General features: G+C 54.2%; 1 protein-coding gene and 1 long non-coding RNA gene across 7 annotated transcripts; one reads left to right on the forward strand and one right to left on the reverse strand.

The window, feature by feature from the left end:
• Positions 1 to 9: 9 nt before the first annotated feature.
• CLK2 (CDC like kinase 2) lies at positions 10 to 26,880 on the reverse strand. Of its 6 annotated transcripts, XM_024108624.3 has the most exons (19): positions 21,963 to 25,897; positions 21,364 to 21,601; positions 19,462 to 19,558; positions 19,044 to 19,110; positions 18,597 to 18,713; positions 18,184 to 18,350; positions 17,654 to 17,748; positions 17,084 to 17,213; positions 16,705 to 16,787; positions 16,322 to 16,401; positions 15,931 to 16,021; positions 6,349 to 6,426; positions 4,668 to 4,811; positions 4,381 to 4,504; positions 4,076 to 4,204; positions 3,614 to 3,773; positions 2,991 to 3,092; positions 2,648 to 2,765; positions 10 to 2,391 (listed from the first exon to the last, which is right to left on the reverse strand). In XM_024108624.3, exons 1-19 carry the CDS (start codon positions 22,130 to 22,132, stop codon positions 2,245 to 2,247), a joined length of 2,337 nt encoding a protein of 778 aa, XP_023964392.2. In that variant the 5' UTR covers positions 22,133 to 25,897; the 3' UTR covers positions 10 to 2,244. The 6 variants fall into 6 exon arrangements, with proteins under 6 accessions (XP_023964392.2, XP_005280739.2, XP_042702222.2 ...); XM_065574249.1 differs by lacking the exons at positions 10 to 2,391; positions 2,648 to 2,765; positions 2,991 to 3,092; ... (3 more) ...; positions 4,668 to 4,811; positions 6,349 to 6,426 and adding exons at positions 14,822 to 15,491; positions 26,667 to 26,880 and having other exon boundaries at positions 19,462 to 19,555; positions 21,963 to 22,132; XM_065574248.1 differs by lacking the exons at positions 10 to 2,391; positions 2,648 to 2,765; positions 2,991 to 3,092; ... (3 more) ...; positions 4,668 to 4,811; positions 6,349 to 6,426 and adding exons at positions 14,822 to 15,491; positions 26,667 to 26,880 and having other exon boundaries at positions 21,963 to 22,132.
• Positions 7,205 to 15,219, forward strand: LOC135976790 (uncharacterized). Its single transcript, XR_010594079.1, has 2 exons — positions 7,205 to 9,809; positions 13,633 to 15,219. It is a non-coding gene; the product is annotated as an uncharacterized LOC135976790 (long non-coding RNA).
• Positions 26,881 to 27,636: the final 756 nt, after the last annotated feature.

The raw sequence follows: 27,636 nt of genomic DNA on the forward strand, positions 1-27,636 counted from the left end.
AGCCCGGGAGAACAAGGAGTTAAACTTTATTATCTTAAATAAAATCAAAGCTGACTTTGCATTTGGCACAGGAAAAAAAAAATCCACCCCAGCTCTGGGGCAGGTGAATTGTGACCTGTAGTGTGGAAAGTCTCCATGCCAGCAGTCGCCCTCGGCCTCGTGCACCCCCTGACAGCACAGGGCCCTAGGCACCCAGCCCCACCCCTCCAGAGACAGAAGGGAGGCAAAAGGAAACAGATCCCTGCCCTTCCTACAGCTGCCAGCGGCTGAGTTACAACTCCAGGGAATGCTGAGGCCAGGCTGCTGCACCGCAGGGAATCACCAATGTAGTGCTGGAAGGCATCATTCGAGGGCAAGTCCCATCCATCTCCCCCCTCCCCGAGGCAGGGTCACGTAAACCTAGATCCCACGACAGGCGTTTGTCCAACCTGTTCTTAAAAAACTCCAGTGATAGGGATTCCCCAACCTCAACCACCCTTCCAGTTTGATTAGACACGAACCATATTTCCCTAAGTCTGCCTGGCTGCAGATTAAGTTCATTGCTTCTGCCACAACGGCCAGCCCTAAACAAGGCAAGAATTCAAACCAACAGTGCAACCTATTCTGCACCCAGCCCCCACCCTAGGGAAAGGGGCCACCCCTTCAGTCCTGGACTCACCCCCTCCCCCTGAGGGAAAGGGGCCAATGCCTCCACCCTGGAGCCAGGGAGAGCCTTGCTTGCTGCCCCAGCACACTGGCAGGATGGGAGGGAGGTGGCCACCACTACAGCAGTTAAGTGGCTTTTAGCTAGCAGTGGAGCCTGGAGAGACCGCACTAGGGAGCAGCCAGAACATTAGAGCCGTTTCAAGCCAACAAAACCCAGCTGCCAGGGTGGGAATGGAGAGCTGTGCCTGCCCCAGCCACAAGCCAACATGCTGTGGGCTCTGCCCCCACCTCCCTCTCCATTGTTCGGCTTCCTCGGGGCAGCCTGTGATCCAATGCTACCAGCCAGCTGACCCCTGCAGCATGGGGGGGGGGGGGGGGAAAAGGAAAGAGGAGGAAGGGAGGTAGGAGGCACTACGCAGGTGCCGCAAGAGAACAGAGCCAGTAGAGTAGGGCACTGGGCACTATGGAGCAGAGATGTGGGGATCCCTGGGGAAAGCTAGGTGCAGGATCTCCTCCAGGGGCACTGAAGAACACTGCTGCTACATCAGCCCAGCCAGGGTACGCAAGGTCCCTAGTGTCTCCCCCACAAGTGGGGACAGGGAAGCCAGGGCTATGGTGCCCACTCTGCCACTTCCCCAGGGTCAGAGTAAACCTTGATCCCTGGCTTGGCTCAGCCCCCTGGTACTACTGGACAGGCAGAGGCACAAGGAGCCCCAACACCCGGAGCAGCAGCTCAGGCCTCTCACCGGTTAATCGTGCAAGGAAGGAGTTCACCATAGGGCCCCAAGTGAAGTGCTGGCCAAAGGCTGTAGCCACAGCACTGAGTGGGCAGCTGCAGGGCAGGGGACATAGGCCCAGGTTATTTCCTTGGGACCAAAGTTACCCTTCACAGCACATGCTAGGTGGCAGCCCCAAAGCTGCTCCCCATTCTCACCTCACTCTCACACTGGGCCAACAGCCAACCAGCAAGCCACCCCCTGGGGAGGGCACAGCAGCTGCAGCCCCAGGAGGAAGAGCATCCTTGACAGATAATAAGGTCCCACTTCAAAGGCAGGACAGTGAGAAACCTCCACCTCTGCCTGGCCCAGAGCCAGCTCCACCCTCATGGCCTTACCCCCTGAATGGGCAGAGGGGAGGCGGAGGTTAGGTCACAAGTCAGCTCCCTCGGCACAGGAAAAGCAGGCTCTCTGGGTTAAGCAGGAAGCAATTCCATGGGTTGGGAGGGGTCTGGGGATCTCAGGCCAACAGTGCAGCTGTGGCCAGGAAATGCAACATGCACAATTCCCACCCCACCCAAGCAGCTGGTGTTGGACACGGAGGGAACGGAAATGGGAAAGAGCCCCTTCCTGAGCGCAAGGGAAACCCCATCTTCCCCCACGGCCTCTGTCCACAGGGGTGGCACAAACACGAGCAGCCCCCATCCGTGAGGGAGGTGGTTAGAGCAGCAGAGTATTTGGGCATCCGTGCTTCCAAGCTGGGATGAGGCAGCCTCTGATTGGCCGAGGCAGACACAAAGGGACCCAATGAAAGTGCAACTTGGTTTCCTTTTCTTTAAAAATAGCCCATGTGAGAGTGATGGGGCCGGGGCGTGGCCTGCCCCTACTGCGCCCGGAAGGCACTGCCCGCTGCCCCCGTCGCGGCATTGGCGGCTGCCGTGCGCACCGCCGGGTTTGAGAAGACGCCTGCGGCAAACTCCTCCTGTGCCTTCTGGAAGCTGGCACCCGTCCGGCGGTACAAGGAGTGGATCTAGAAGAGAAGCCCAGGGTTAAGGGGTGCTGTACTTTGGCCCAGCACCCAAACTGGGACCCCAGCACTACTACGCACTCTGAGCAGGCCACACAGTGGAGGAGAGGGGGCACCCTAGCTAGAGTGCGATACCCCAGAACCAGGGCAGGCTCAGCAGGGCCCTGCAGAGCCCAGAGGGCTCCAGCATGTGCTCAAAGCCAGCTCTCTGCACCACAGGGACAGGAAAGCACTGGCCGAGGCCCCACTCAGTACTCACCCTCTTCAGCATGATGATCCCCAGCACGGCCACCACCGTGAAGAACACGGCCACCAGGATCATGATCACAGCAGCAGCCTGGTTTTTCCTCAGCACCGTTAGACTTGCTATCCAGCCACTGCAATGAGAGAGAGAGGGCTGCCCACATGCACAGACTCCCAGCCCCCTCCCCATCATGACAGGAGCACCCAGCAACCTTGCCCAACACCCACTCCTGCTGGGACGGGCCAGCCGGCACAGCTGGGCCTCTGCATAAGCAACACAGGGCCAGGCCAGAGAAAGGAGAGCCAGCTCCCCTGAGCCTAGCACCGGGCAACCCCAAGGGCCCGGCCCCGGCCTCTACCTGAATCCCGAGCCTGGGATGCCGATGGCCTGCAGCACATACACAATGTCCTGGACGAAGAAGATGAAAAAGAACAGAAAGAAGTTGAACGAGCTGTCGCTCCTGAGAGGGGGAGAGAGAGAGAGGCTGGGTTAGAGCATCCCCGCTACCAAGGGAGAATCTCCCTCCCCTCCCTCCTCCAGCAGGGCCAGGCCTGAGAAGCAACAGCCAGGCCTGTTGCTTTTCCCCCCAGGAAGCACACAATTCAGTCACCCACAACTTGGGCACTTGACTCGCTGGGGGGATTGGGCGGGGGGGCGGGGGCGGGAAGGCTCCTCCCTAATTCCCCAAGGCAGACATGATACAGGGCCACTTGAGTCACCCCCTCCAGGGCAGGGACCAGTGCTACTAGGGGAGCATGGAGATCTGGTAAACTCAGATCATTATCCCTTTCTCCCATAGGAGTTTAGCTGCAGGGTCTACAGCCCAGAAGCCACGGAAGATCTGGTGTCACCAATGCTGACAGCCAGGCAGACCCACTGCAGCTACAGGACCTCTGTGGTACCCTGGTAAATGAATGGAGCTGCCCAAGAATCAGAGGCTCTATTGATTTGCCAGCCCCAGAACTCCCAGCAGGGACGCACCGGAAGGCTTTGTACATTGGCCTGTACCAACACAGGAAGGAGCAGGGTGTGAAGAGGAGAACCCAGAGGATAGAGAGGCCAAAGCCCGAACCAGCTGTGGGATCCACGCAGAACCAGGCCAGGGAGGCCAAGAAGTTCAGGAAGAGAGTCACGGTGCTGGCTAAGAGAAACAGCAGGTTAGGAAACCCCTGGGGCAGCAGAGCCCTAACCCTCCATGTGTCACCCCCGCCCACAACAGCAAGATCCACCCCCTTTGGTCCCAGCACTGGGAGTCAGGATTCCTGCTGCTCTTGAGGGGGGTGTGGGAGTGCACCTCTCCCATATGCAGGGTATTCAGTCCTGCTGAACATTGCAAAGTCTGTGCCTCCCCCAACAACGTACAGGGATATTCACCCCAAACCTCCTCCTCTGCCCCTGCATACTTGGGGATCTGCACCCTGGTGCCCTTATCCAGATGCTCACCCATCCAGAGGTAGTACATGGAGGAGACTGTTTTCTGGAACTCCGTGGGGATCTCCACAGGGATGTCCTGGTAGAAGCAGGGCTTCATGGGGCAGAAGGAGGGCAGCGGAGGCCAGTTGTTTTGTCTGACTGTCAAGCAAAGCAGAAAGCATGAGGCCAGAGCGGGACCACACAGCAGCTCCCAGGGGGAGGGGAAGGCTACGGCTACGTTCCCCTTGCGCGGGTAGGTCATTTCCCAGCTGCACTGGACCAGGGAGTCTGGGCTGCTGACCTTACCCCATCCTGGGAGTGGCTCTAGCACTTACTTGCAGCATTGCCCAAAGCTGCGTTCTGCAGCTCCCGCTCCCGCCTGTCCAGCTCCTCCGCCTTCCGGTTCAGCTCCTCCTGCCGCTTCAGCAGCTCAGCTGCGGCGGCTGCTGCTGTCGACTCCTAACAGAGAGAGAAGAGGGGACAACTCAGCTCACAGGCCCCAGAAACCAGCTGCTCCCAACCCCTCTCCAAACTGACTCAATTCCACCAGCCCCAACTGAGAGCACAGGAGTCAACCAACCCTACTGCCAGCATGCTGGCTTCCCTGCCCTGCCCCAATCACCTGAGTTCCATAGGAGCCATAGTTTTTGGACTCTGGGGGGCTTGGCTTCTTGGGGGGCTGCATGGCAGAAGCCGGCGGCTGGGGCACTTTGGTGACTGGTGGAGTCGGCTGAGCCCCTGGCTGGGGCTGGTAGGGAGGGGGTGGCTATTGGAGACATAAAAGAATAATTAGACATGGACACTGCTCACAGTCTTCTGCTTATATCTAGGAGGCAACAGGCAGGGAGCAGGGGAAGAGATGGTACAGGCCCGGAGTGTGTAAGATGGGAGCCGCTGACATTCAAATACCCAGAGTTGGTGTCAGGCTTCCTGGAGTGGCGCATGAGCACCAACCTCATGGGAGATTGTTAAGAAGCAGGGCACAAACCCCAAACTGGGTGTCAGTTCTACACTTAGATTTCACCACCCAAGTGTCAACTCCTCAGGCACTGTAACAGCCTGACCATGGAGTCACAGACAGTCCCTTTGAGCACTCTGCTCCCTCTATCTTGCCACCTAGGCAAGCCTGCCTTTGACAGATGGTCCCTTACACCAAAAATCACAACAATATTCAGGTTACTCCCAGCCCCGAAGGACCAGTCACTTATCCCTGCTCAACTGTACTTCAGATCTCACGCTAAAGACACTTGTAGCCAGTCCTATAATTAACTAAAGATTTATTAGTTAAAAATAAAAATGAGAGTTATTTACAAGGTTAAAGCAGGTAAACACACCCCCAAATGAGTTAGGGTCTTAGGTTCCAAGAGGTGGTAGAAGCTTCTGTAATAGGCAAGCAGTGTGTTTTTTAGGGTCAACCCGGGCTAAGTAGCTGGGGATTCCTTGCCCTCTCAAAGTCCAAGCAGCATAATGAAAGAGTTTCTTGTTAGGGATTTTTATGTGCTTCCCCCAAGAGTTCAAGGTGATGGGATGAGTTCCCATGCAAGTCTCCTCTTCATGTGTGGAATGCAATTAAAGTATTTGTTCTTTTACGTTTCAGTGGGCCTTCTTGGAGGGAAAGGATCTAACACCTTCTGTAGGAAGCCACCATTTTACATTCATTAATGCTCCTTTCCTGTTCGATGACTTACACAATTACAGAGGATGAGAATGCAAATACTTAATATCACCTCATAAAATGGGGTACAGATGTTCTAAGTGAGATTAATACCTGCAGCAATTTACAAGTATGACAAAGTCTAAACACAAAACACATTCTTGTAAACTTAAGATTTTAACAAAACTAACACACAGGCGAGCCAGACTGGTTTCCAGCTGTGCAGGTCAGTGTTCACTTGAGAGCTAGGGGCCTTGGCATGAGCTGGCACCGGGTCTGCCATCCCTCTATCAGCTGTTAACCCACACACAAGATGCCTCTCCATGCACATGTAGCGAGCCAGCCCAGCATGAGAGGCTGTAGGGGGCAGGAAGACTCAGCTCACAGTAAGTGTGAGAAACCCAACACTATCCTCCTACCAAAACAAGAGCCCAGGGAGCCCCCTGTCCCTAAGAAACCCACATGAGCTGGCCAGTTGCCAAACAAGCCCCAGCTGAGAGGGACAGGCCACAGACTGGTGTCTGGGATGTAACCCAGGAGAAAGCGAGCATTTCCTCGGACAGCCAGACCAATGCAGAGGACTAGAACCCTGTGGCCGGTGCAGGCGCCTCCCCAATGCACTGCCCTCGGAGCCCAGAAGCTTCCTTACCCCCCTGTTATCGAAGGGGTTGTACACATCCAGCGTGGCATACTCCGTGCTGGGCTTGTGCTGCATCACAGCGGGATCCTGAAACAGAGGATGCATTTGCAGTCCCTGTGACCAACCAGTGCTCCCATTCACCCGCTATCCCCCAGGCCCTGCAGCGACCCAACCAGCTCCCACAGATGCCATCCCCCTCCCAATACTCCGGACAACGTCGCCCCCAGACCATGCCGCTCGCTGCGCGGAGGGCAGTCTCGCACCTAGAGCGCGCCCCGGCCCCTCGCAGCCGGCCCTGCTCAGGTTTACTCAATCCAAGGGGAAGCGGGACAGACCGAACTGCTCAAGCCACCATGGAGCACCCGGCCGCGGGGGCCAGCCCCTGCTCGGGCAGCCGGGGCGCCGCAGGGAGCCGGCCCCCTCCCCAGGCCTGTTTGCGGAGCAGGGCGCGCCCGGCCCAGGGCGGACACAGCTGCCCGATGACGTAGATTGGGACAGGAAGCGCTGCCAGAGGAAAGCTCAGGGGCCGCGCCCCAGCTGGCGGCTCCGCCCCCGCTACAGACCAGGGGCGGCCCTGGGGGGTCCCCGCCCCGCGCACCTGGAAGGGGTTGTCGGGCTCCCCGAAGGGGTTCGCCCCGTTCTGGGCCATGCCGGGCTCCGGCCGCGCGACCCCAGCCTCAGCGACCGACTCCGCTGCGTCCGCTCCCCTGCCTGGCCGACGCTTATTGGCTACCGCGCCACGTACGTCATCAGCGCTGCTCACGTTGCGGGGCGGGAACCCCGCACCGGAGGGCCGTGAGGCATAATCACGCGCGGCGGCTGCGTGTGCGCATGAGTAGTAGCCGCGCTGCATGCTGGGATGTGGAGTTTCTCCAGCCCTTGAGCTCGCACTGCCTGACGGGAATGTCTCCGGGGTGCCGTAGTCTCTGGGTCCTTGGGCCCGCTGGGACATATGGGCACCGCCTTGTCCGCAATGCATGCTGGGAGCTGTAGTTTCCAGGGTGACACACCCAACAGAAGGGGAGGTCAGGCAGCAGGTGCCATTTTGTCTTCCTTCCCCTTCAGTGAGCGAGGCCTGCCTGCCCCCCACCCTAGCGCGGCCGGCGCTAAGCAGGACGGGGGCAGCTGCAGGCCCAGGCCCAGTCAGCGCCTGGCCAGCTCAGACCCACCGTTACCGGAGGGGGCCTGTGAAGGGCTTGGTCCCGCCTGGGCCAGGGCTGCTGGGCCCTTTGGTGCCAGAGGCGGAGACGCAGTTTTAAGAGGGAGCCAGGAAATCGACGCTTGATTTGCAAAGAGGATGCAATTGTGTTTAATTCAGAGTGCAGGAGCCGCAAATCCTGGTCCAGAGAAATTTACACCAGCGGGAGAGCAAGGAACATTACATCAGAATAAACTCTCAGTGGCTGACAGACTGAGGGCAGGACTGGTCCTAGGCCTTTAGCCCGTTCCTGGCTGTCACAGGATGGGTGGTTCCCACAGGCCCTTCTATGTGAGCATACCAGGGCATTGGACTCTGATTCATTAATCACTGTGACTTAGTGATTTGCCTTCCATCGTGAAAGCCACCACAACTCCCGGGCCTGCAATCTCTAAAATCTTACATAATTACAAAGGGGCTACAAAATGTTCAGGCCCTGATGCAAGTGACCTGAATACCCCCCCAAGAATCCCTGCTCACAAGTGTGTCCAAACACAAAGTGCTGTATCTTATAATTCACCATGCTTGGCACAAGCTCGTGAATCCTTTCAGGGAAGCCAAAGCAGTGAGAGGTTCAGGGCTTTACCAGGAGGTGAGACATAAGAGAGTAAAGGTCACCCTGCAACTTCCAGGGTGATCCCACTTCCACACTTCTCATTCCAAAAAGATACTGTGGTTAAACTGGAGGATGGATTCCCACACCCCCAAGGAGAGATGGTTCATGGAACAGAAGCAGATGTTGCATCAGAGAAGCAGCCCAACTCCCAACTGAACTCCACTAACCTATAGTTACCCCAAGAGGGTGAGAACAGCCATTCTTACAGACACAAGGCAGGGAGCACAGCAGAGTCTGGACTGAGTAGAGAAACTGGGCTACTGTGCCCCTGCTGCTGGTTTGTTCACATGATAAGACAGCGCAGCCCCAGCCGCAGGGACTGCATTGTGCTCTCTGTTGTTTTTTTCAGGGAGCTGAGATCCATAGCACTGAGGCCAGAGATGCAGGAGTCAGATTCAGGGGTGCCCTGAGGCCTCACCACAGCCACGTGGTCCTGCAGCATTTTCACCTTCCCCCCAGTGACCTCCAGCTGCTTCTTATCCACCTTGTTCTGAAGTGGAAATGGAAAGGAGAAAGATGTTAGTGTGAGGAGTCATGCGTGGAGCCACCCAGCTGCTACCATGAGCTGGGCCCTGCCCCAACACAACTGTCCATCCAGGATCACAAGTCACTTGATCCTAAGGAAGCATCACAGCCTTACCATATAAACAGGTTTTTCCTCTTCCTAAATTAAATAGGGCATTTTGCAATTATCTGCACCCCATGGGCAAGTGAACAGCCCCAGAGCTGGGAGCAGGATCTGCCCAGCAGCATATGGGGCTAGGGCCTGACCAATAGATGCAACCCAATAGGCAAAGTTATCAGACTAACCCTAAGCTTCCCTGAGGAGCTAAGTCTCCTCTTCCCCAGGCCTGTTGAATTGGCTCCCCCTTACCTTGGGAAGCTGGTACTTCTCTCTGATGTGGGTTCTGATGGCTGCACGCTCAGCCTTTCTCTGAGCATAGACCACGTCCCGTTTGCTCCTGAGTTGGAAAAAACTGTGTCAGCAAGCTGCTTCTCCCAATCAGAACAGGGTGGTTGGTTTAATGGGTTTCACTGGGGTGGAGGAACTTTGGGGCAGAGAGCTGCACTCTCTCATGGACTGACCATCCTACGCAGCCCTCTGTGGGTCTGGGCTATGCTCTGTGGTCACCCAGGAACATCGTGCACAGAAGATGACTATACAGACAGGCCTGTCATTAAAGGGGTTCCCTCAATATGTGGGGGGACCCCATCAGATTCAAGCAGGGCCTAGAACATCTCATTGAGCCGGGCATGGTGAGGTGGCCAGTTGCTCTTACTTCTTGCGCTGGGTCCTCTGGTTCTGTTCTGCTGGACCCTTTATGCAGCCTCCTAATGCTTGGCAGTCCTTGTCCTCGGGAAAGACAGCAGAGATGCAGCACTGCAGCTGTTTCACTGGGGCCCTGAAAGCAGACTTCACCACGGATTCCATAGGTGCGAGTTGGAGAGGAGAGGTGAGCAGAGAGGCTGGAGCAAAGGCAGTAAGGACAGCAGCAGTCAGTGCTGTGCAAGGTGCAGAGACAGACCTCAGATAGTGGAACAGGCCATCCGTGCTGAAAAGGAAGAAGACCATCCAAGCAATTTTCTCTGAGATTGTTCCTATCTCACCAGCAAAGGAAAACAGAAAGCAGATTCTGGAAGTGAATTGCAGGCTAGGTAAGTAGCATGGAGTGGAGGATTTTAGTTTTGTCGAACATTGGTCCACCTTTTCTGGGGAGAGGTGGATGTATACATCAATGCTAGACGCCTGGGTAACAAATTAAATCATTGGAAATGGTCATTTATGATTTGCATTTGCATGACTGGAATGTTAAAATAAATGGTTGTAACCTATTTAGGAAGGATCAAGTGGGCAAAAGGAGAGAGAGAATGGCACTCTATGCCAAAAACCCCACTGCCTGTTTCTGATTCACTGATAACTCAGAAGAAAATTATCTTGAATGTTTATGGCTCAGTGTCCTAACAGATAAAGCACAAAATTGGGTATTAGCCACAGATCACCAAATTCCAGAGAACAGGATGGCCATCTCCTTATGCACCTACCTAGGATGTGTAGAAAAAAAAACAACTGATCATGGGGGTCTTCAATTTGAGTGAAAGATGCTGGAGATCTCATGCTGGCAGTATTAAAACAAGCTTAAAATTTCTAAATATTATCAATAATTTCCTATCTCAAAAAGTGTTGCAGTCAACATGGAGGAATTCTTTATTAGACCTTGTCCTAACAAATAGAGGAACTAATTAATTAATGATAGCTTAGGTACAAGTGATCATGACTTGGTCACATTTATACTGTGCAAGCAAAATAAAGTCCTCACCTGTAATATATATGCTTTGTGCTTTAAAAGGGCGGATTTCACAAAGCTGAAAACAATTTCGAGCCAAGTCAGCTGGAAGAGAGAATGCATTCAGAAAATGTGAATGATAATTGGGAATCATTTAAGAACAACATGTAATAGATGCCCCAAAAGCCACAATCCAACAATTGAGGAAGAAGGCAGTGCTGGGTAAAAAAACAGCCTGGTTTACAGGGAAAGTGAAGGCAGGTATAAATATGTGTGTATATATAAAACAAATGGAAGAAAGGCAAAATTGATAGTAATTAATATAAATCAGAAGTATGATATTGTAGAAAATGGATAAGGGAAACAAAGGGACACAAGGAGAAATGTATGGCCAGCAGAGTTAAGGATAATAAGGATTTTTAACAAAATATATAAGTAACAAAATGAATCCTGACAATGGTATTGATCCATTATTAGACTGAAATGGAAGTATTAATAATAATGCAGAAAAGGCAGAAATGTTCAATAAATATTTCTGTTCTGTGTTTGGCGGAAAACCAGATGATAGTCTCATCATATGGTGATAACATACTTTCTGTTGCAATAGTATGTCTGGAGGATTTTAAGCAGAAGCTTCTAGAGTTAGATATCTGGATCTGCTGATTTAAAAGTAACTTGCATCCAAGAGTTTTAAAAGAGCTGGCTGAGGAGTTCACTAGACCATTAATGCTGATTTTCAATAAGTCTTGGAGTACTGGGTAAGTTCTTACTGGGTAAGGCGGCACACGAGCTTATTTTCAGTGGCACTCACACTGCCCGGGTCCTGGCCACCGGTCCGAGGGGCTCTGCATTTTAATTTAATTTTAAGTGAAGCTTCTTAAACATTTTTAAAATCTTATTTACTTTACATACAACAATAGTTTAGTTATATATTATAGACTTACAGCAAGAGACCTTCTAAAAACGTTAAAATGTATTACTGGCACGCGAAACCTTAAATTAGAGTGAATAAATGAAGACTCGGCACCCCACTTCTGAAAGGTTGCCGACCCCTGAACTAGAATGATATAAAATTTACATGGCACACATTAAATGGCTTAAAAAACCTGATAGGTCTCAAAATGTAATTGTAAATAAGGAATCATCATCAAGCGAATGAGTTTACAGTGGGGTCCTGCAGAGATTCGTTCTTGGGCCTATATTATTTAACATTTTTATCAATGACCTGAAAGAAAACACAAAATCATCAGAGTTTTCACATGACACAAAAATTGGGGGCATGGTAAATAATGAAGAGGACAGGACACTGATTCAGAGCCATCTGGATTGCTTGGTAAACTGGGTGCAAACAATATGCGTTTTAATACGGCTAAATGTAAATGTCTATGTCTAGTAAAAAACTTAGGCTATACCTACAGGATGGAGAACTCTAAGCAGTGACTCTGAAAAAACATGGAGGTTCTGGGGGATAATTAGTTGAAGTTGAAAGCCTAATGTGACACCATGGCCAAAAGACCTAATGCAAGACTGGGATACATAAACAGAGGCCTCTCGCGTAGGAATAGAGAGATTATTTTACCTCTCTTTGGCACTGGTGCAACTGCTGATGGAATACTGTGTTCAGTTCTGGTGCCCACGATTCAAGAAGGATGTTGATAAATAGGAGAGGGCTCAGAAAAGAACCATAAGAATAAGGATTAGGAAACATGACAGTGTAGACTTAAAGAGCTCATTCTATTTAGCCTAAAAAAGAGAAAGTTAAGGGGCAACTTGATTACAGTCTGTATCTACAGGGGGAACAAATATTTGATAATGGGTTCTTCAGTCTTGCTGAGAAAGGTCTAACACGAGCCAATGGCTGGAAGTAGAAGCTAGACAAATTCAGACTGGAAATGAGGCATAAATGTTTGACAGTGAGGGTAATTAACCATTGGAACAATTTACCAAGAGTCACGATAGATTCTCCATCACTGAATTTTTAAATCAAGATTGCATGTTTTTTTTAAATATCTGCTCTAGGAATTAGAGGGCATTTCTCCGGCCTGTGTTATACAGGTTAGACTAGATGATCACATTGGTTCCTTCTGGCCTTGGGGAATCTATGAATCCATGTAGGGCATGGGGAGGTGCTATTTGTAGGGATGTCCCAGTTCCAAGCTGGCCTGGGAGGAATGCCTGGCATGACAGAGACAGACAGGCAAATTCCAGTGGCTTTGAACCTCCTGGCCAGCTCAAGTCAGGATACAGGACACAAGGGACCCACTAACATTTCCCATTCAGACATCATCTGGAGACCCACAGCAGCAAGTGGAGTGACTAGACTGCCCTGATATGCCAAGGGGATTGCTCAGCATCCTGGGAGCCAGCCGTATGGGGCACAAAGGGCATGCATGCCGAGCCAGACACAGGCCCAGGAATTCAGTACCTGGGCAGGAGTTGCACCTGCCTCGTGGCCACAGATTATTATCCATCCTCTTGGAGAGCAAGAGAGAGGAGCTGTAAGGAACGTGTGGCCCAAATGCAGCCATTCCCCACCCAATCTCCAGGTTGCCAGATTGATAGCACAGGGCTCGGTAGCTCAGTGCATAATGTCCAGGGCAGAACTCTGGTCTCTCTCAAGCTGCAAAGGGAGTTAGCGGTGTTGCTACCCTGGAGGCTGAGGGCAGGTGGTCAGGCTGGAAATGGGGATTCTCTCCCGGACCTAAGCTGGGTACAGGGGACAGGTTACTCACTCAGATCCAGGTACTGCTTGCCCTCAGCTGGACACTGACAGCCGGCACCGTGGTGTCAGGCTTTCCTGTGCTCAATTCTGGATGCTCACTGTGTCACTGCAATGTGATAAGCTGCTGGTTGAGCAGCACTGTTGGAGGCAGATTAATGCTCCCAGCCCAAGCTCCTTAAATTGGAATCAGGACACGAAGATGACTCAATGTCACCCCATCCCTCACCCAAGTCTCAACTCTCACTAACTCCAGGTGAAGCTGAGCTTTTCCTTTATCCTTCTGAGTGATGACAGGCTGCTAGGCTAGGGCACAGTCTGTCGTAGCCAGATGGTGCATTAGCAAAGCACCCTACGTGAGGACTCCTCATGCATCTGTTCTGTCTCTCCCCCCCAACCCCCCATGAGACTCCCTGCCAAGCATTTAACCAAGAACTAACATGAAGATTCCACTATGTTTGTGACTTCCCCGCAGGCTCCAGTGGGAGATAGCCCAGTTCAGACGACAACTCCTGCTGTGCAGCTGGTAAAAGAGCAGAGAGGAACAGAGAGAACAGCTCAGCAGCAGAACAGGTGGCTACGCTGTGAGTTTGGGTAAGGAAAGCTCTTGTTGGGATGGCCGCCTGCAAAGGGATAGCTACAGTGCACCTAGACAGTTTTCCTGACAGCCATCACTAATACAGTCAGTACCAATACATCCTGTGGGCGAGTGACACGCTCTGGCGAGATCTCAAACACTCAGACTCACTCAGTGCAGACATTAATGAGTCTGGGACTCTTTAAAAATCTGGATTTGTCACAGCAATCTGGGCTTAAATTTGTTTTTTTGTCTTAGAAGGAACTGGCTGCCAAACCCACACCAGAGCTGGCCGCATTTCATATTTAGCACCTTCCAACCACAAAACACTAATCCTGAAATGATGTGGCTTTTCCAAAGAGGAACCAGCACATGGCTCTGCTGTCCCCTGGAACAGCAACTGACCTCTCCAATCCTCTTGCAGCCAACAAGCCAGGCTGGACCAGGAGCCCTGCTGAAGTGGAGATGGCCCCACTGCTTGGAATGGCTCACCCTCAGGAAGCAGTTCTGGCTGCAAAACTGCAGAGCTGTCCCTGTCCCCAGCCCGGTCTCCACCCTCTAATCGAATCAGAGTCACACTGCAGTACCTCTGGAACAGGATTGAGGCATCGGGGCTTATAGCTCAGATCCAGCTGCAACCCTCACACCTAGCGCAACCCTTGGCAGGTGCGTTTTTGGGCACCAGACAAGTATTCAAGATTGGAATGAGTTTTACAGCTGGAGGTGGGTCGAGCAGAGCAGAAACCAATACAGGGATCCTGTCTCCTCAAGTATCTTCTTGCTGGGACAAACGACTCCCTTCCATCCTCTGCAGAAGCAGAGTGCAGCTGATGCACAACATCTTTTCTTGTTCTGTTGGTGGTTCCCAACAGAACATTTACTACCCAATACAAGACAGAAGCTGAACCTCCATTTCCAGGGAATTAGCAAAGATCTGGGGGTTAAAGTTCTTATTGAGGCTAATGTCACATGCACCACATACCCCATCTTCTGGGAAGGGGAAGCAGTACCTCAATCCCAGGGCACCGGAAAATGCCAAGATGGGCCCCCACTAGTCTGGACGCAGACGGGGAGGAAGGCCAGGAAGTTTAATTGACTTCATATTTATTTTCACAAAGACTGTACAAAATTCATATAAAACTCTGGTGCGGGGATGGGCTATGACATTGATCCAAAAAATAATTCCCATGCAACCCCACCAGCTTCATAACTTACAAAGATATGGATGAGCTACAGACAGCCGGGAGCCCTGGGGAGGGCAGGAGGAGAGAACAGGAGTCAATGCAACACATGAACAGAGGTATTCACAGCATGGACCGTAAGAGGCCCCCTCCCCTAGGAGTAATGGCAGCAGCAGGGGCTTGGGTCCATGGAGCTCAAAGGCAGATATAGATTCGGGTATTTACAATATCTCACATATTAACAGTTTTACATAGTAACAAAAGGATTCAGGGGGTTTTGTTTGGGTTTTTTTTTTTTTTTTTTTGTATAAAAAAAGCACCAAGTGTCCACATAGAAATCACATAGGCCTCCACGGGGGCTACAATCTGAGGACAGACTGGGCACCAGCAGCGTCACCGGCTGATGTCTCGGCTAGAGTCCCACACTTTTGTGCTTGGCTCTGTTTTCAGCATGTCGAAGAATGGGTGTTTGAGGGCCTCGGCCAGAGTGATGCGCTTTGACGGCTCATACTCCAGCATGCTCTCGATGAGGTCGAAGAGATGGTGGTGGTCCTCAGCCTCAGAGGTCAGGTATCTCTGGGAAGATGAGGGGGAGAAGTCAGGGGGAAAGACACAGCATGGCCCGCCACTCTCACTGCAGCACAACTGGGAGCTCCCAACATGCTTCCGGAGCAAAGAGCCCAGTTAGGGCTTGGGACCTAGAAGGCCCCAAAGTTGTGGAGAATTCTAATGAGCACGTGTTGTCCAGTTCTCATTTCTCCTTTGCGGGCACCTCCCCCCCAGGACTTCTCAGCTCCCAACCCCCCTTCCCAGTCTTCTGACTAAGCTCCCATCACTGCCTTTTCCATTTCCAGTCTTAATCTCTAACTCAGCCATGTGGACAGAGCCTTTCAGTGGCTCCCAGCAGGCCACGTTCACAGCCCTGCTGGCTACACAGAGTCCAAATTCTCAGGAGCTGGGGCAGGCATTAAGAGTTCCCGTGGGAAGGGAGGGGTGCCCCAGCTAGGAGCCTTACCCGCAGTGGTTTGCAGTTCTCCCGGACATAGCGGCCTGCAGAGGTGTTCTCGTCCCAATCCAGGCGACCATGGTAGAAATATTTCTGCTTCCTGCCACAGTAAGAGGTGACACAGTAAGTTACAGCAGAAGGGACTGAGCAATGGGGCCATAACAGCAAGGAGCTGGAGTGGAGACCCCCTGCCTCCATAGAGACTCAGTCACCCAGACAATACGGGGCGGGGGGTCACAGGCATGCTCGGCTGCTCTACTCCAGAACAGCACTGTAAACAGAGAGCCGATTCAGTAAGGAACCCCTGAGCCCGAGTCCCACAACAGCAGGAACTACCACAGGGAATTGAGGCAAGGAGAGCAAATGGCAGGACCTGCAGCATTCCGCCAGCCTCTCTCACCTGGTCTTTCGGATCATCCGGGAAGGAATCGGACCCAGGATCCTTTCCATCATGGCCAGATGCTCCCGGTTGTCATGAGTCTGGAAGAGACACAGATTGGCCCAGCTCATAAAGGGATGGCATGAAGCAGACTCGGATCCCTGAGATTCTCCAGCTTACTGGTGCTAGGATGTCTCAGCCTCTTACTGCAGCCACAGAATGAGTGTGGTTCCTGGCTGCCAGCCAATGCCCAGCACACCACTGACTGCAGCACCAGAGGACACCAATGATAGGGAGAACCCACTCCCAGGCGTGGATGTCCCAACACAATAGTGGGAGAGTGCCAGATTTGACTCCATCAGCTTGAAGCTGATGTGGTTGTGGAGCAAGGACGTGAGTCTCACCTGGAACAGGGTGAAGCCCACATAATACTCGAAGACAATGCAGCCGATGCTCCACACGTCACAGGGCTGGGTCCAGCCGAGTTCTAAGAAGCAGAGGGGTTATTACCAGAGGGAAAGAGCATGATCTGCAAACCTCCTTTTCTATAAGCTGCTGCCAAAGGAAACTTTTGCCTCAACTGACACTCAGCGTGCTCACAGCCTGTACTGAAGCCAGTGCTCTGAGCTGTGCATCTGCTGGCACTTGTAGAAACATGGCATGGCAGGGAGGCAAATAGCCCATAGCTCAGTGAGCAGAGCCCATGGTGCCTACTCAGTGTGATCCCTGGGAACGTAGGGGCCAGCGTCCTGCAGCCCAGCATGCAGAGCCAGTGGTACATACCCAGTAGGACCTCTGGGGCTCGGTAGTGCCTGGTGGAGACAATGGTGCTGTGATGCTCATGATCAAACGTTGCACTGCCAAAATCAACCACTCTGATGGCCGTGCTCTTCACGCTCCGCTCATCTCGCTTCTTGGAGAGAGGGAGAGAGAAGGGACCAGTTACACAGGACTTTCACCAGGCAGCCTCAGCCCCTTGCACAGCAGGGCACCGCAGAAATGGATCGCTTTGGAGGAGCATCACTTGTCCTTCCACTCCTGCCCACCCACAAGTGCCAAGGCTGCTCTCACCAGCTCTCGGAGCACCCTGGGGCCACTGCTGTCTGTTTACAGAAGATGCAGGCAACTCCTGTGATGACTGGGCCCCGAACAGACACAGGAACCCTATCAGTCCCATCCCAACCATCCCCCAGGGGCAGGAGAACGACACTGCAGAATCGTTCCCTACAGCACAATTCACTAGTGCTCCCACCAGGAAAACGGGTGCCCCCCACCCCTTCCTATCTGATTGTAGGGCCAGAGGAGGCCAGAACACCTCACAGGAGGCACTTAAGGTGAGGGCAGCCCCTTTACCTTTTCCAGATTATAGGTGAGTTCATAATCCGAGTTCACAAAGAGGATGTTCTCGGGTTTGAGGTCCGTGTGAGTGAGTTTATTGTCATGCAGAACTGGGGAGGAAAACATGATCAGAGTCAGATTCCATTAAACCCAGCTGACACCGACACTAGTTTGCAGTGGTCAGTGAATGTGGTTTACATTGTCAGACACTGCTCCAGCCCAGGGTGCGGGGAACTGGAGCTGATGGACTCCACACACAGAGCTGTGGGACACAGGAAGAGAGGGTACCCAGATCTGTGGCACCTCTCTGTCCCCATCCCACATGATTACTGCTCTTGCAGAGACGGGTAAAGGAGGGTGGGTTCACCCAAATGCCCCATTTTCCTTCTCCTGGTGGACAGGAAGGTCTTGGCCTTGGAATCTGCAGAAGGGAGCCCCTTCTAGTGATGGGGTGCCCTGGGCCTATCAGATGCAGAGCTGGCACAGGTGGGGCCCAAAGATCCTCCCGCCCCATCCTGTCAGGGAGGGGAGCGGCTGTCACTCACATTTCACAGCCTGGCACACCTGGTAAGCCATGTGCCGCACTTGGTGGATGGGGTAGGGCAGGTAGTTGTTGTCCTTCAGAAAATCAAAGGTGCTGAGCCCCAGCAGCTCAAAGGAGATGCACATGTGGCCGTGGTAATCGAACCAGTCAAACATCTGCACACACAGGCTGAGAGGAGACACTTCTGTTAGAGATGGTCCTAGTCCTCCCCGGCCATTCCTCACCCCCTGCGGGGCACAGCGCAGCCGAGGCTGACTCCAACCCTACAATACTTCGAACAATGGACTCGGGACCCCAGTGTGGCACTGCCTCCCCACACCCTGCCATGGGCTGCCAGGCGGCTCCCTAGCAGCTGGAGGGCATAGGGGCTAGGATGACACTGCCTCCCTGGCCCCACCACAGCAAGACACTCACTTCTTATTCTCTGGATCCTTCTCATTGATTTTCTCCAGAACGTTAATCTCCAGCCGAGCAGCCTCTTTATATTTCTCCACGTTTTTTATGATTTTTAGGGCGACGCGTGCGCCCCCTCTGGGGAGAGGCAGGAAAAAAGCAAGGTCACGGTGGAGCTGAGCCCACGCCCTGGGGAAGGGGTGTCATGGACTAGCCAGATCCAGCAGAGATTTTGGTTGGCTGGACAGTGCAGGCTGAGATGGTGGGTTTATTCCACTACAAAAAATCACAAGACCCACCATCGTATCCCACACCATATGGGATCAGCACTGGGTGCCTACTGATCCACACTGGATTTGAACTGGAATCCAGGAGGGAGAGGGCTCATCTCCCCGCAAAAGCTCCAGCCTTTACACACACATTCAGCTGGTTGCCCGCCCATTGCGTGAGCCCAGTCAGCACGCTTACCTCCGGTGATCCACACACTGCACCACTCTGCCAAACGTGCCTTCCCCTAAGGTGCTAATAATCTCATCTGAGAGGGAGAGAGAGAGAGAAGGCAACATGAGGGAGTGAGCAGGACCTGGGTGCAGCGCATACACGAGGCAGAGGAGAATGCATTGCAACACCTAGCCTGCACACAGCTTGAGACACCAGTGCAGCAGAATGCTGACACCGGCTGCACAAGGCAACTGCCCTAGTTCCCTGCTATTTTGGTAACAATGCAAAATAGAAAATTAATATCTTTAACGAAAGGGGAGGAGGGAGGGAAGGGGGTTTCTCTTTAAAAACAATGAAAATAAAACAGAACAGAAAGATAAGACAGATCTGCGACTGCGATGGGAGCTTAACTAGAGAGCTAAATTATGTTACGATTCGGCTGTACATCTTTCTTGTAGCCAGTCGCCGACGCGATAGATCAGATGCCCCTCGTCGTCGTCCTCCACACTCTTGGCCCTTCTGCTGCTCTGTCGACTCCGCTGCTGGCCCAGGCAGACAGGGAATTCATCATTCACCAGCCAATCAGATTTTCAAACCAGCGCAGCAGCCAGCGTCACGCATTGGTTGGTTTGGAAATTCACATGGTTGTTTGAGGAGGGGTTGCAGGAGGAGATTCCCAGCCAATTCATACGGCACAGAGGAATATATAACGATAGGGATATTGCAAGGGAACATGTCAAGATACAACACACTAGCTCAGAAAAGAAAAAAACAGTTTGCTTTTCTTTGTAGCAAAAAAAGAAAAAAAAAAAAAAAGAAAAAACCTACAAACAGCCCCACCCGAACCAGTGCAAGAGCGAAGACCAGAACAGGGGCGAGCGGAGGGGATGGGGTAGTGAGAGGGAGGGGCCAGCTGCTCTCACTCCTCTGGGGCTTTGGAGAGGAGCAGTGCTGATGTTCAGGTCCTGGGTCAATGCCAAGAGAGCACACGGTCGCCAGCCAAGTGTTCGGTGACCACAGGGAAGGGCTCACATTAGCCACCAAGGAAAGGCAGCGGCAGACTGCGTGCTGGGAAATCCGTCACAAGCAAAGGGCCAAGCTGCCCCTGCACAGACATCCCCACCCTTTTCCAACAGCCCCCCACAATAGCCTTCCCCACCCCAACACAGAAGGAAGAACTAAGAGGTTTACAAAGCACAACGCTGCATCCAGAACCAGACAGACCTTGTGAGCAACAACCCCAGAGGCAGATCAGACACCTCTTCATCTGCCCTCCCCTAACAAAACTGGTCCTGGAGGGACTAACCCCCCAGAGAAAAGGAGCACAAAGTGGAATGGGCACAGCCTGGGATGAGGTCAGATGAGAGACTTGCACCAGAGAAGAGAGAGTTCCTGTTTTCAGTTCTTCTTCAGCTAAAGTAACCCCACACTTGGAAGCAAAGAGCCAGCAGCCTGGGGGCCCCATCTCCAGCCCAGGACTCCCATCCTAGTCCTGGAACAGCCCTGAACATGCGGCCAGGACACCAAGTGGAGACAGAGTATCTTGGGCCTAAAGAAAATGGAAGGCAAGCAGCAGCGTAGGCAAGAGGAAGAAGGCTGGGGACCCTACGCTGGAAAGAGCCTGCTGCCTCCATCTGAACTGATTGGTCCACATGCCAAACTGTTTTGCCAGAGCCCCCTGCACATCTTAAATAGCCATGGCCCACCCAACAGAAGCCAAGGGATGGCTCTACTGCTCAGACACAAGAGCTGAGCACCCCAGGGACAGGCCTCCTGCCACAGCACCACTCCAGTGGGGATACCAGGCACTGGGGCTGCAGGGGCCAGTCCTTCAGTCACAGTGATACTGAGCTCTCGGAGGCAGGGACCATCTTATCACTTCCATGCTGCCCAGCAGAGACCCTGCTGCTTGGTTGCAGCCCCTAAGCAGTACTGTGATACAAACAACACACACAACCACAACAACAGCACCCTACTGGGGGACAGGAGATGGGAACGACAGTCACAGCATCACCGCCTGGGGAAACAAGAGGTGGGGGCTGCGCAGACCCACATGGGTTGCACTGGGCCCCATGGGGCGCACAGCTCCTCTCCTGGCTTCTCCTACTGGAGGGTGGGTAACCCAAGAGGTGCCCGAAAGCTGCCTGGTCTCATCAGGGTCAGGGCAGCCGCTGCACTGGCGCATCAGGACGGCGGATGGGAGCAGCTGCCTGCGCTAGGTTTTTCTATGCATTTCACAAGCTGAGTCTGAGACTGTGTAAGAAAGTAAGTGAGTATCCTACTTACCAAGCGCGCAACCTGGGAGAGAAAGGTTACAGGGAAAGATCTGGAGTTACAGGGTACTCACCGATGAGGAGCGGCTAAAGGACCGGCTGCGGCGCCGTCTCCTCCTGTGTTTATTACGCCGGCTGCTTTTGCAGCTCCGGTAGCTGCCGTCATGGTCCCGGGAGCGCCGGTACTCATAAGAGTGGCGGTACTCAGTTTCGTAGTAGGCTTCCCCTCGTTCACGGCTGTAGTCGTTCCGCCTGTAGCTGTCACAGTAGCGCCTGTCATAGGCTCTCCTGTCTGAAGAGTGGTCGTCATAGCTGGGGTGGGGAAGAAGAGTAATTGGAACATGATTGGCCCCAGCTCTGTCTGAGCAGATGAAGGGTTTGGGGCTTCCCTGAGTTCAGGCTTTAGTGACTGCTCACATGCTCCCCTAGGAAGGACTAAAGCAGCTCTCCCCGCAGCCCCATTGGCAATAGTCCTCCAGACACCATCCTATACCTGCTGGCATCAGTGCACTTCCCCCCTGAGCGACTGGCAGGGGGCAGCCGGTCAGTCTTTCCTCCAAACTGGGGCACCAAACTTGCCAGGCCATTTGGCTGGCAGAAACTGAGCTGACTGCAGCTGCCTTCAGTGCAGTTACGGGGTGCAGCCAGGTCCCAGCCTGCCCCCAGCACTCACCTCCTAGAGCGAACGTGGTAACTGTCTTCCCGCCGGTGCCGCCGGTCACGCTCACTGCTGCTTGACCGGGACCGCGTCCGCCGCCTCTTGTGCTTGCGGCTTCTATAGCGCTCGTGATAGCTGCCTCGGCTGCTGCGCTCCGACGAGCGGTACCTTCTGGAGTGAGGCATCTAGAGGAGAGGGCAGAACCAGCAGGTGACCTCCAGGGTGTCTGACAGCAGAGAAAGCCTGAGTGGAACCGACCCCACACGAAGCAGCAAGAATGAGGAATTGTCCAAAAGAGCAATGGGTCAGAAACCAACCTCCCCACATGCCCCTTTGGAAGAGGTGACAGACCCCCCCAGGAAGGCCCATCTCAGTCAGCAGACAGGAGCTGCCATTTCACCAGGCTAGCTGCTGCCCCAGGACACCTCCCAGAGACCCATCCGTCCCAAAGACAGCAACCCCAGCTGCTGCGAACCCGCGTACAAGCCCTGCTGACTGGGGCTACGTCTGGACTGTGCGAAGGGCTGTTGGACCACACACTGAATTGGGATGAAGACTCCAACTTCAGACTTAGTCGCCAGAGAGCTCTCTGCCCTAAAGAGCTCCTGGGTAAGTATGACACCACAGTGTGAGATCAGAATGCATTGCAGGGCCCCAGGAGAGAGAGAGAGAGAGAGACAGGAAAGAAGCTAGCTGGTCTCTGAAAACATCTCAATTCGCACCGCAACCCATTTTGTACCAAAATATTGTTTTTCTGACCAGCTCTGAGGGGCGGAGTGTGCCGTGTGCGCACGCGGGGACACCACTTCACATGATTACGGGAGACTGCAGAGCAGGACTGGGCAGAGGCGACAAGGGCAGCAATAGAGAGAGCTCTGAAGAGAAGCCAGTGCAGACTCAGTTGGGTGTGACACTGATGGAGCAGTGAGAGGGGAAGGCAAAACTGTCAGCAGTGTTCTGAGCATGCTACATGGGAGAGGCAGACTGCAGGGTGTTACTGCAGCGCGTCAAGGGCAGGGATGAACTAGGCCCAGTGCAGGGTGTGGGGGAGCGAGGATGGAGAGGGTTCAGAATCCTCAACTCTATATGGGACATGAACATCCCCCTAGATCTGTTTTCACTTTGGTCTGTTTGTTTCCTCATTTACATTTCCCTTCCATCTCACTGCCCCCCCAGGAACGGATGCGGACAGCAGGGCTCAATTAAATGCCATACAGGGAAGAGGACATTGCTTTTGTCCAGCAGAATTCAGAGATACCCACGATGTAAAGGCTTCTCCCTCTCGGATTCCAACAGTTTCCATTTGGGACCTACACCCCCCATTTATCCAGCACATGGCATCGGCAGCCCCAGGAAGTTAAGCCTCTGGTCTCAGTTCTACATCAATGGAGAGTTCATCAAAAACACCCCCAGCCTCTCCTACTATCTCTAGTCAGAGCCTCTCTGAGTGAAGGCAGCTCAGGGTGAGGTTCATGGTGCAGCTGGAGGGAGTTCTCTCAAATTCTGCCTGCACAGGGATAGGTTGCAAAAGTTACAGGAACTCACTAAGCCCCTCAGTGTTCTCTGGAAGGGACAAAGCCCCAGGGACATGTCAGTGAGGGGTCCGGGTGCTGCAGGCTGGAGAGTTGAAGAATACAAGCAAGTCTGGGAATCACAACGGTTTTTTGGTTCTGGGCACCCAGGGCAAGGTCAGTCATGTCCTCAGAGGAGCAGGGCCAGGACGAGCCAGCTCCATACCAACATGGACAAGCACTTTGCTCCCATCAACAGCTGAACTCAACAGTAGAAGGAAACTTTCCACACAAGGAAAGGCGAGGATGCCTGGTCTGCTCACCCATGTCTCTGAACTGGGCGGGGGGGTGGGGTGGGGGGGGGGGGAAGATGACTATCCAAGTGTATCAAGGGACCTCTGTGTTGCAGCACAGAGCCCTAGCCTGGTACACATAGACTCTCTGGTGGCAGGATCCATGCTGCTGTCTCCTTAGCCGAGTGCCTTTTCCCAGCAGAAGGGTCTGTACTACTCCCCATCCCCTTCGGCCACTGCTATTCTAGTGGCAGCATCTGTACTTTCCACTCCCAATCAGTCCTTCAACAGCCAACATACTCTGGAGCCCCGCCCCTTCCAAGACCCAGAAAAGCAAAGCCACCTGGGAGAGGAAGGAGGCAGGCGAATGAGAGCTCTGGGTGCTGCTGGCATCTGGCCCAAATGCCTAGTGGAAGCAGGCAAGCGCCAAGGGGAACCGTCTCGGGATATTGGCGTGCAATACAGCAGCAAGCAGGTCTTGTGAACAGGCCCCCTAGGACTTGTACAGCAGGCAATCACATGCCCCTTTGGGCACGCAGACACATTCCCAGGGTAGACCAATTAAAATGCTAACACTGGGCACTTCTCTGATGCCTTCTTTGCTCACTGGCTCTCAAAGTACCTCATAAATATTTGCTAACTCAATCTTGCCTGTCCCCCACCCCCCAAATGCAGGCAATAATCATCTCCATTTCACAGACAGGGGAACTGGAGCAGGAGGGATGAAATGCCTTAAGTGGATTGTACAGCAACTGAGAGGCAGAACCCAGGAGTTCCAATTCTCAGTCCCCTCTGCTCTTGCCACCAGACTGCACTCCTTCCCAGAGCCAGGAAGACAGCCATGCCCCATGCCTCCCCCCACACTCTTGCTAGCACCTCTAGATAACTCTGGCTCTGAAATATTAACTAGTAATTAATTGCTGCTGCCTGGTCTCCTCTGTCAGCATGTGAAATTAGAGCTACCATCACCCACTACTGCTCACTCACATAACTTATTCATCCCAAGATTCACTGGTACACCTGGCTCATTTCTTGTACTTGCAACTTCACTAATATTGAAAGCATGTGCACAGAGACATAAAATGGCTTCTGGTCAAAGGTGGTGGAGTTGCCTCCTTATGAGTAAGTAAGCTAAGATATGGAGGGCAAAGCCAGGCCTCCCTGGGCAACCCACGGCTCCCGCCCTGCTGGGTAGCTTGGACTGCAAACAAACACTTCAGGCTCTGAAGCCAGGACAGGAGACACATTTCTCATCTTTAATTAGAAATCAGCATTTCTGAGTTTCATCCTGGCAGCTATTCAGATGTCAAGTGATGCTCATTACAGGAAACCCAATGCAAGACCAGCATTAATGCTGGCTCACAAACCACAGCATGGTCACTGGAGCAGTGGGGCTTCCTGGGAAAATGGCAGCAGCCAGCAGAAGCTGTAAAGTGGGTGTCACTAAGCAAGGTGCTGCTCTCAGGAACTGATACCGATTTTGAGCTAGCACGTCACATTCCCACTCACTGTGCAGTTATAAAAACCAGCAGAGACTGAAATGGAAACAGCAACCAGCTGCTGCTGATAGCGGTCCCTTCAGCGATCAAAGCCACCACTGTGAGCATTTATACGGGGCTTTTCAAACACAACTGAATTAATCCAGACACCCCAGCAGACAGGAAAATGTCATGATTCCCATCTACAGACAGACAAACTGAGGCACGGGGGAAGGAGATTGCCATGGGCACAAAACGAGAGCTAAAATTAGAGCCTCACAATCCTAGCTCCCAGACCTCTGCTCTGATCCCACCCCTTAGCCCTGCTCCCAGCCAGCAGTGAGCTCTGCTCAGTGCCCCACCTGGCCCTGGAAGCCCTTCGCTCTGGATCAGGCTGCAGACCGACCCAGATCATATGAACACTGAGCAGCCAGCAGGGAGGTAAAGCTGCTGGGTGTGTGTGTGCCACTCGGACAAGGTGGGCTGCTCCTAGAGACAGACCATAGGAAGCACCAGCCCTGGGATCCCAATATTTTCAGCCCTGGCACCGGAGAAGGAGAAATGTGGCCCCACCGCCTGCTCCTGTCTGGAGACAGCAAGACATCAACAGCAATGCCTGCTAGAGACAACCACCCGAATCTCCTTGCAGAGCTGCCAGACCCCGCTCAGCTGCCAGACCCCCCCCACCCCCAAAAACTGCCAGACCTCCCTGTCCTTCCCACACCCCAACTGCCAGACCCCCCCGGCTGCCAGACCCCCCCCCACCCCCAAAAACTGCCAGACCTCCCTGTCCTTCCCACACCCCAACTGCCAGACCCCCCCGGCTGCCAGACCCCCCCCCACCCCCAAAAACTGCCAGACCCCCCTGTCCTTCCAACACCCCCTCAACTGTCAGACCCCACCCCCAGGCTGCCAGACCCCCCCCCCGTCCTTCCCACACCCCCTCAACTGCCAGACCCCCCCGGGCTGCTAGACCCCCCTGTCCTTCCCACACCCCCTCAGCTGCCAGACCCCACCCCCAGGCTGCCAGACCCCCCCACCCCCAAAAACTCCCAGACCCCCCTGTCCTTCCAACACCCCCTCAACTGTCAGACCCCACCCCCAGGCTGCCAGACCCCCCCCCCGTCCTTCCCACACCCCAACTGCCAGACCCCACCCCCAGGCTGCCAGACCTCCCCCACCCCCCAAAACTGCCAGACCCCCCCTGTCCTTCCCACACCCCCTCAACTGCCAGACCCCCCGGGCTGCTAGACCCCCCTGTCCTTCCCACACCCCCTCAGCTGCCAGACCCCCCGCCCCCCAAAACTGCCAGACCCCCCCTGTCCTTCCCGCACCCCCTCAACTGTCAGACCCCTGCCCCCCCCAAACGGCCAGCCGCCCCGCCCCGATAGCCCGCCCGGCCCCTCCCCCACAGGCGAGCCCGGGCCCGGCCCGCACCCTCCTCGCAGCCAGCCCGGTGCGCTTGTCCCACAGGAAGTCCGTGTTGGCGGCCGTGGGCCCCCGGGGATCCGGGTCCCGCTCCGGCTCCTCGGGCTCCGCTCCCCGCCAGGCCCCGCGCCGGGCCCGCCTCCGCTCCCTCTGGCTCTGGGGCCTCCCGAGCAGGCCGCGCGCGCTCCCGAGTCCGCGGGGGCGCGCGCGCACGGCCACAGCCACGGAGCCCCGCCCCTACGTGGTACGGCCTAAGTGACGACCCCACCCCGCCCGCATTACGTCACACAGGTGGTCCCGCCCCAGCCCCCCACCTCTAGACCCCCACTTCCCTATAGCCCCCTCCCCCACTTCCCTGTGTCCCTGCAGCCCCCTACCCCTATAGCCCCGCCCCCACTTCCCTGTAGCCCCCCCACCTCTAGAGCCCCGCCCCCATGTTCCTGTGTCCCTGCAGCCCCCTATAGCCCCACTTCTGTGTCCCTGCAGCCCCCCCACCTCTAGAGCCCCGCCCCCATGTTCCTAGGTCCCTGCAGCCCCCACCCCACCCTTGTAGCCCCCGAGCTACAGCCCCCCATCTCCCAACCCTATGTCCTTACAGCCCCCACATCTCCTACAGTCGCCCCCCCCCCGCTACAGATGGTCCCAGTTCCAGCCCCACCTCCCTCTATCTTCCTCCCTACCGACCTCCCCCACCTCCCTACAGGGCCACCCAGAGAGGGGAGGGTGCAAGTGGGGCAATTTGCCCCAGGCCCACAGGGGCCCCTATGAGAATATAGTATTCTATAGTATTGCAACTTTTTTTTATGGAAGGGGCCCCCGAAATTGTTTTCCCCCAGGCCCCCTGAATCATCTGGGCAGCCCTGTCTCCCTACCTACAGTCCCTCCACCTACTGTCACTACAGCTCCCCTGCTCTCACATCTACCATCCTCACAGTCCCCCAGATCCAGCTCCCCACCCCACACACAGCTTCTACTCTCT

The sequence above is a fragment of the Chrysemys picta genome, chromosome 20 (genome assembly GCF_011386835.1).
Source record: "Chrysemys picta bellii isolate R12L10 chromosome 20, ASM1138683v2, whole genome shotgun sequence".
In the NCBI taxonomy this organism is placed as follows: domain Eukaryota; kingdom Metazoa; phylum Chordata; order Testudines; family Emydidae; genus Chrysemys; species Chrysemys picta.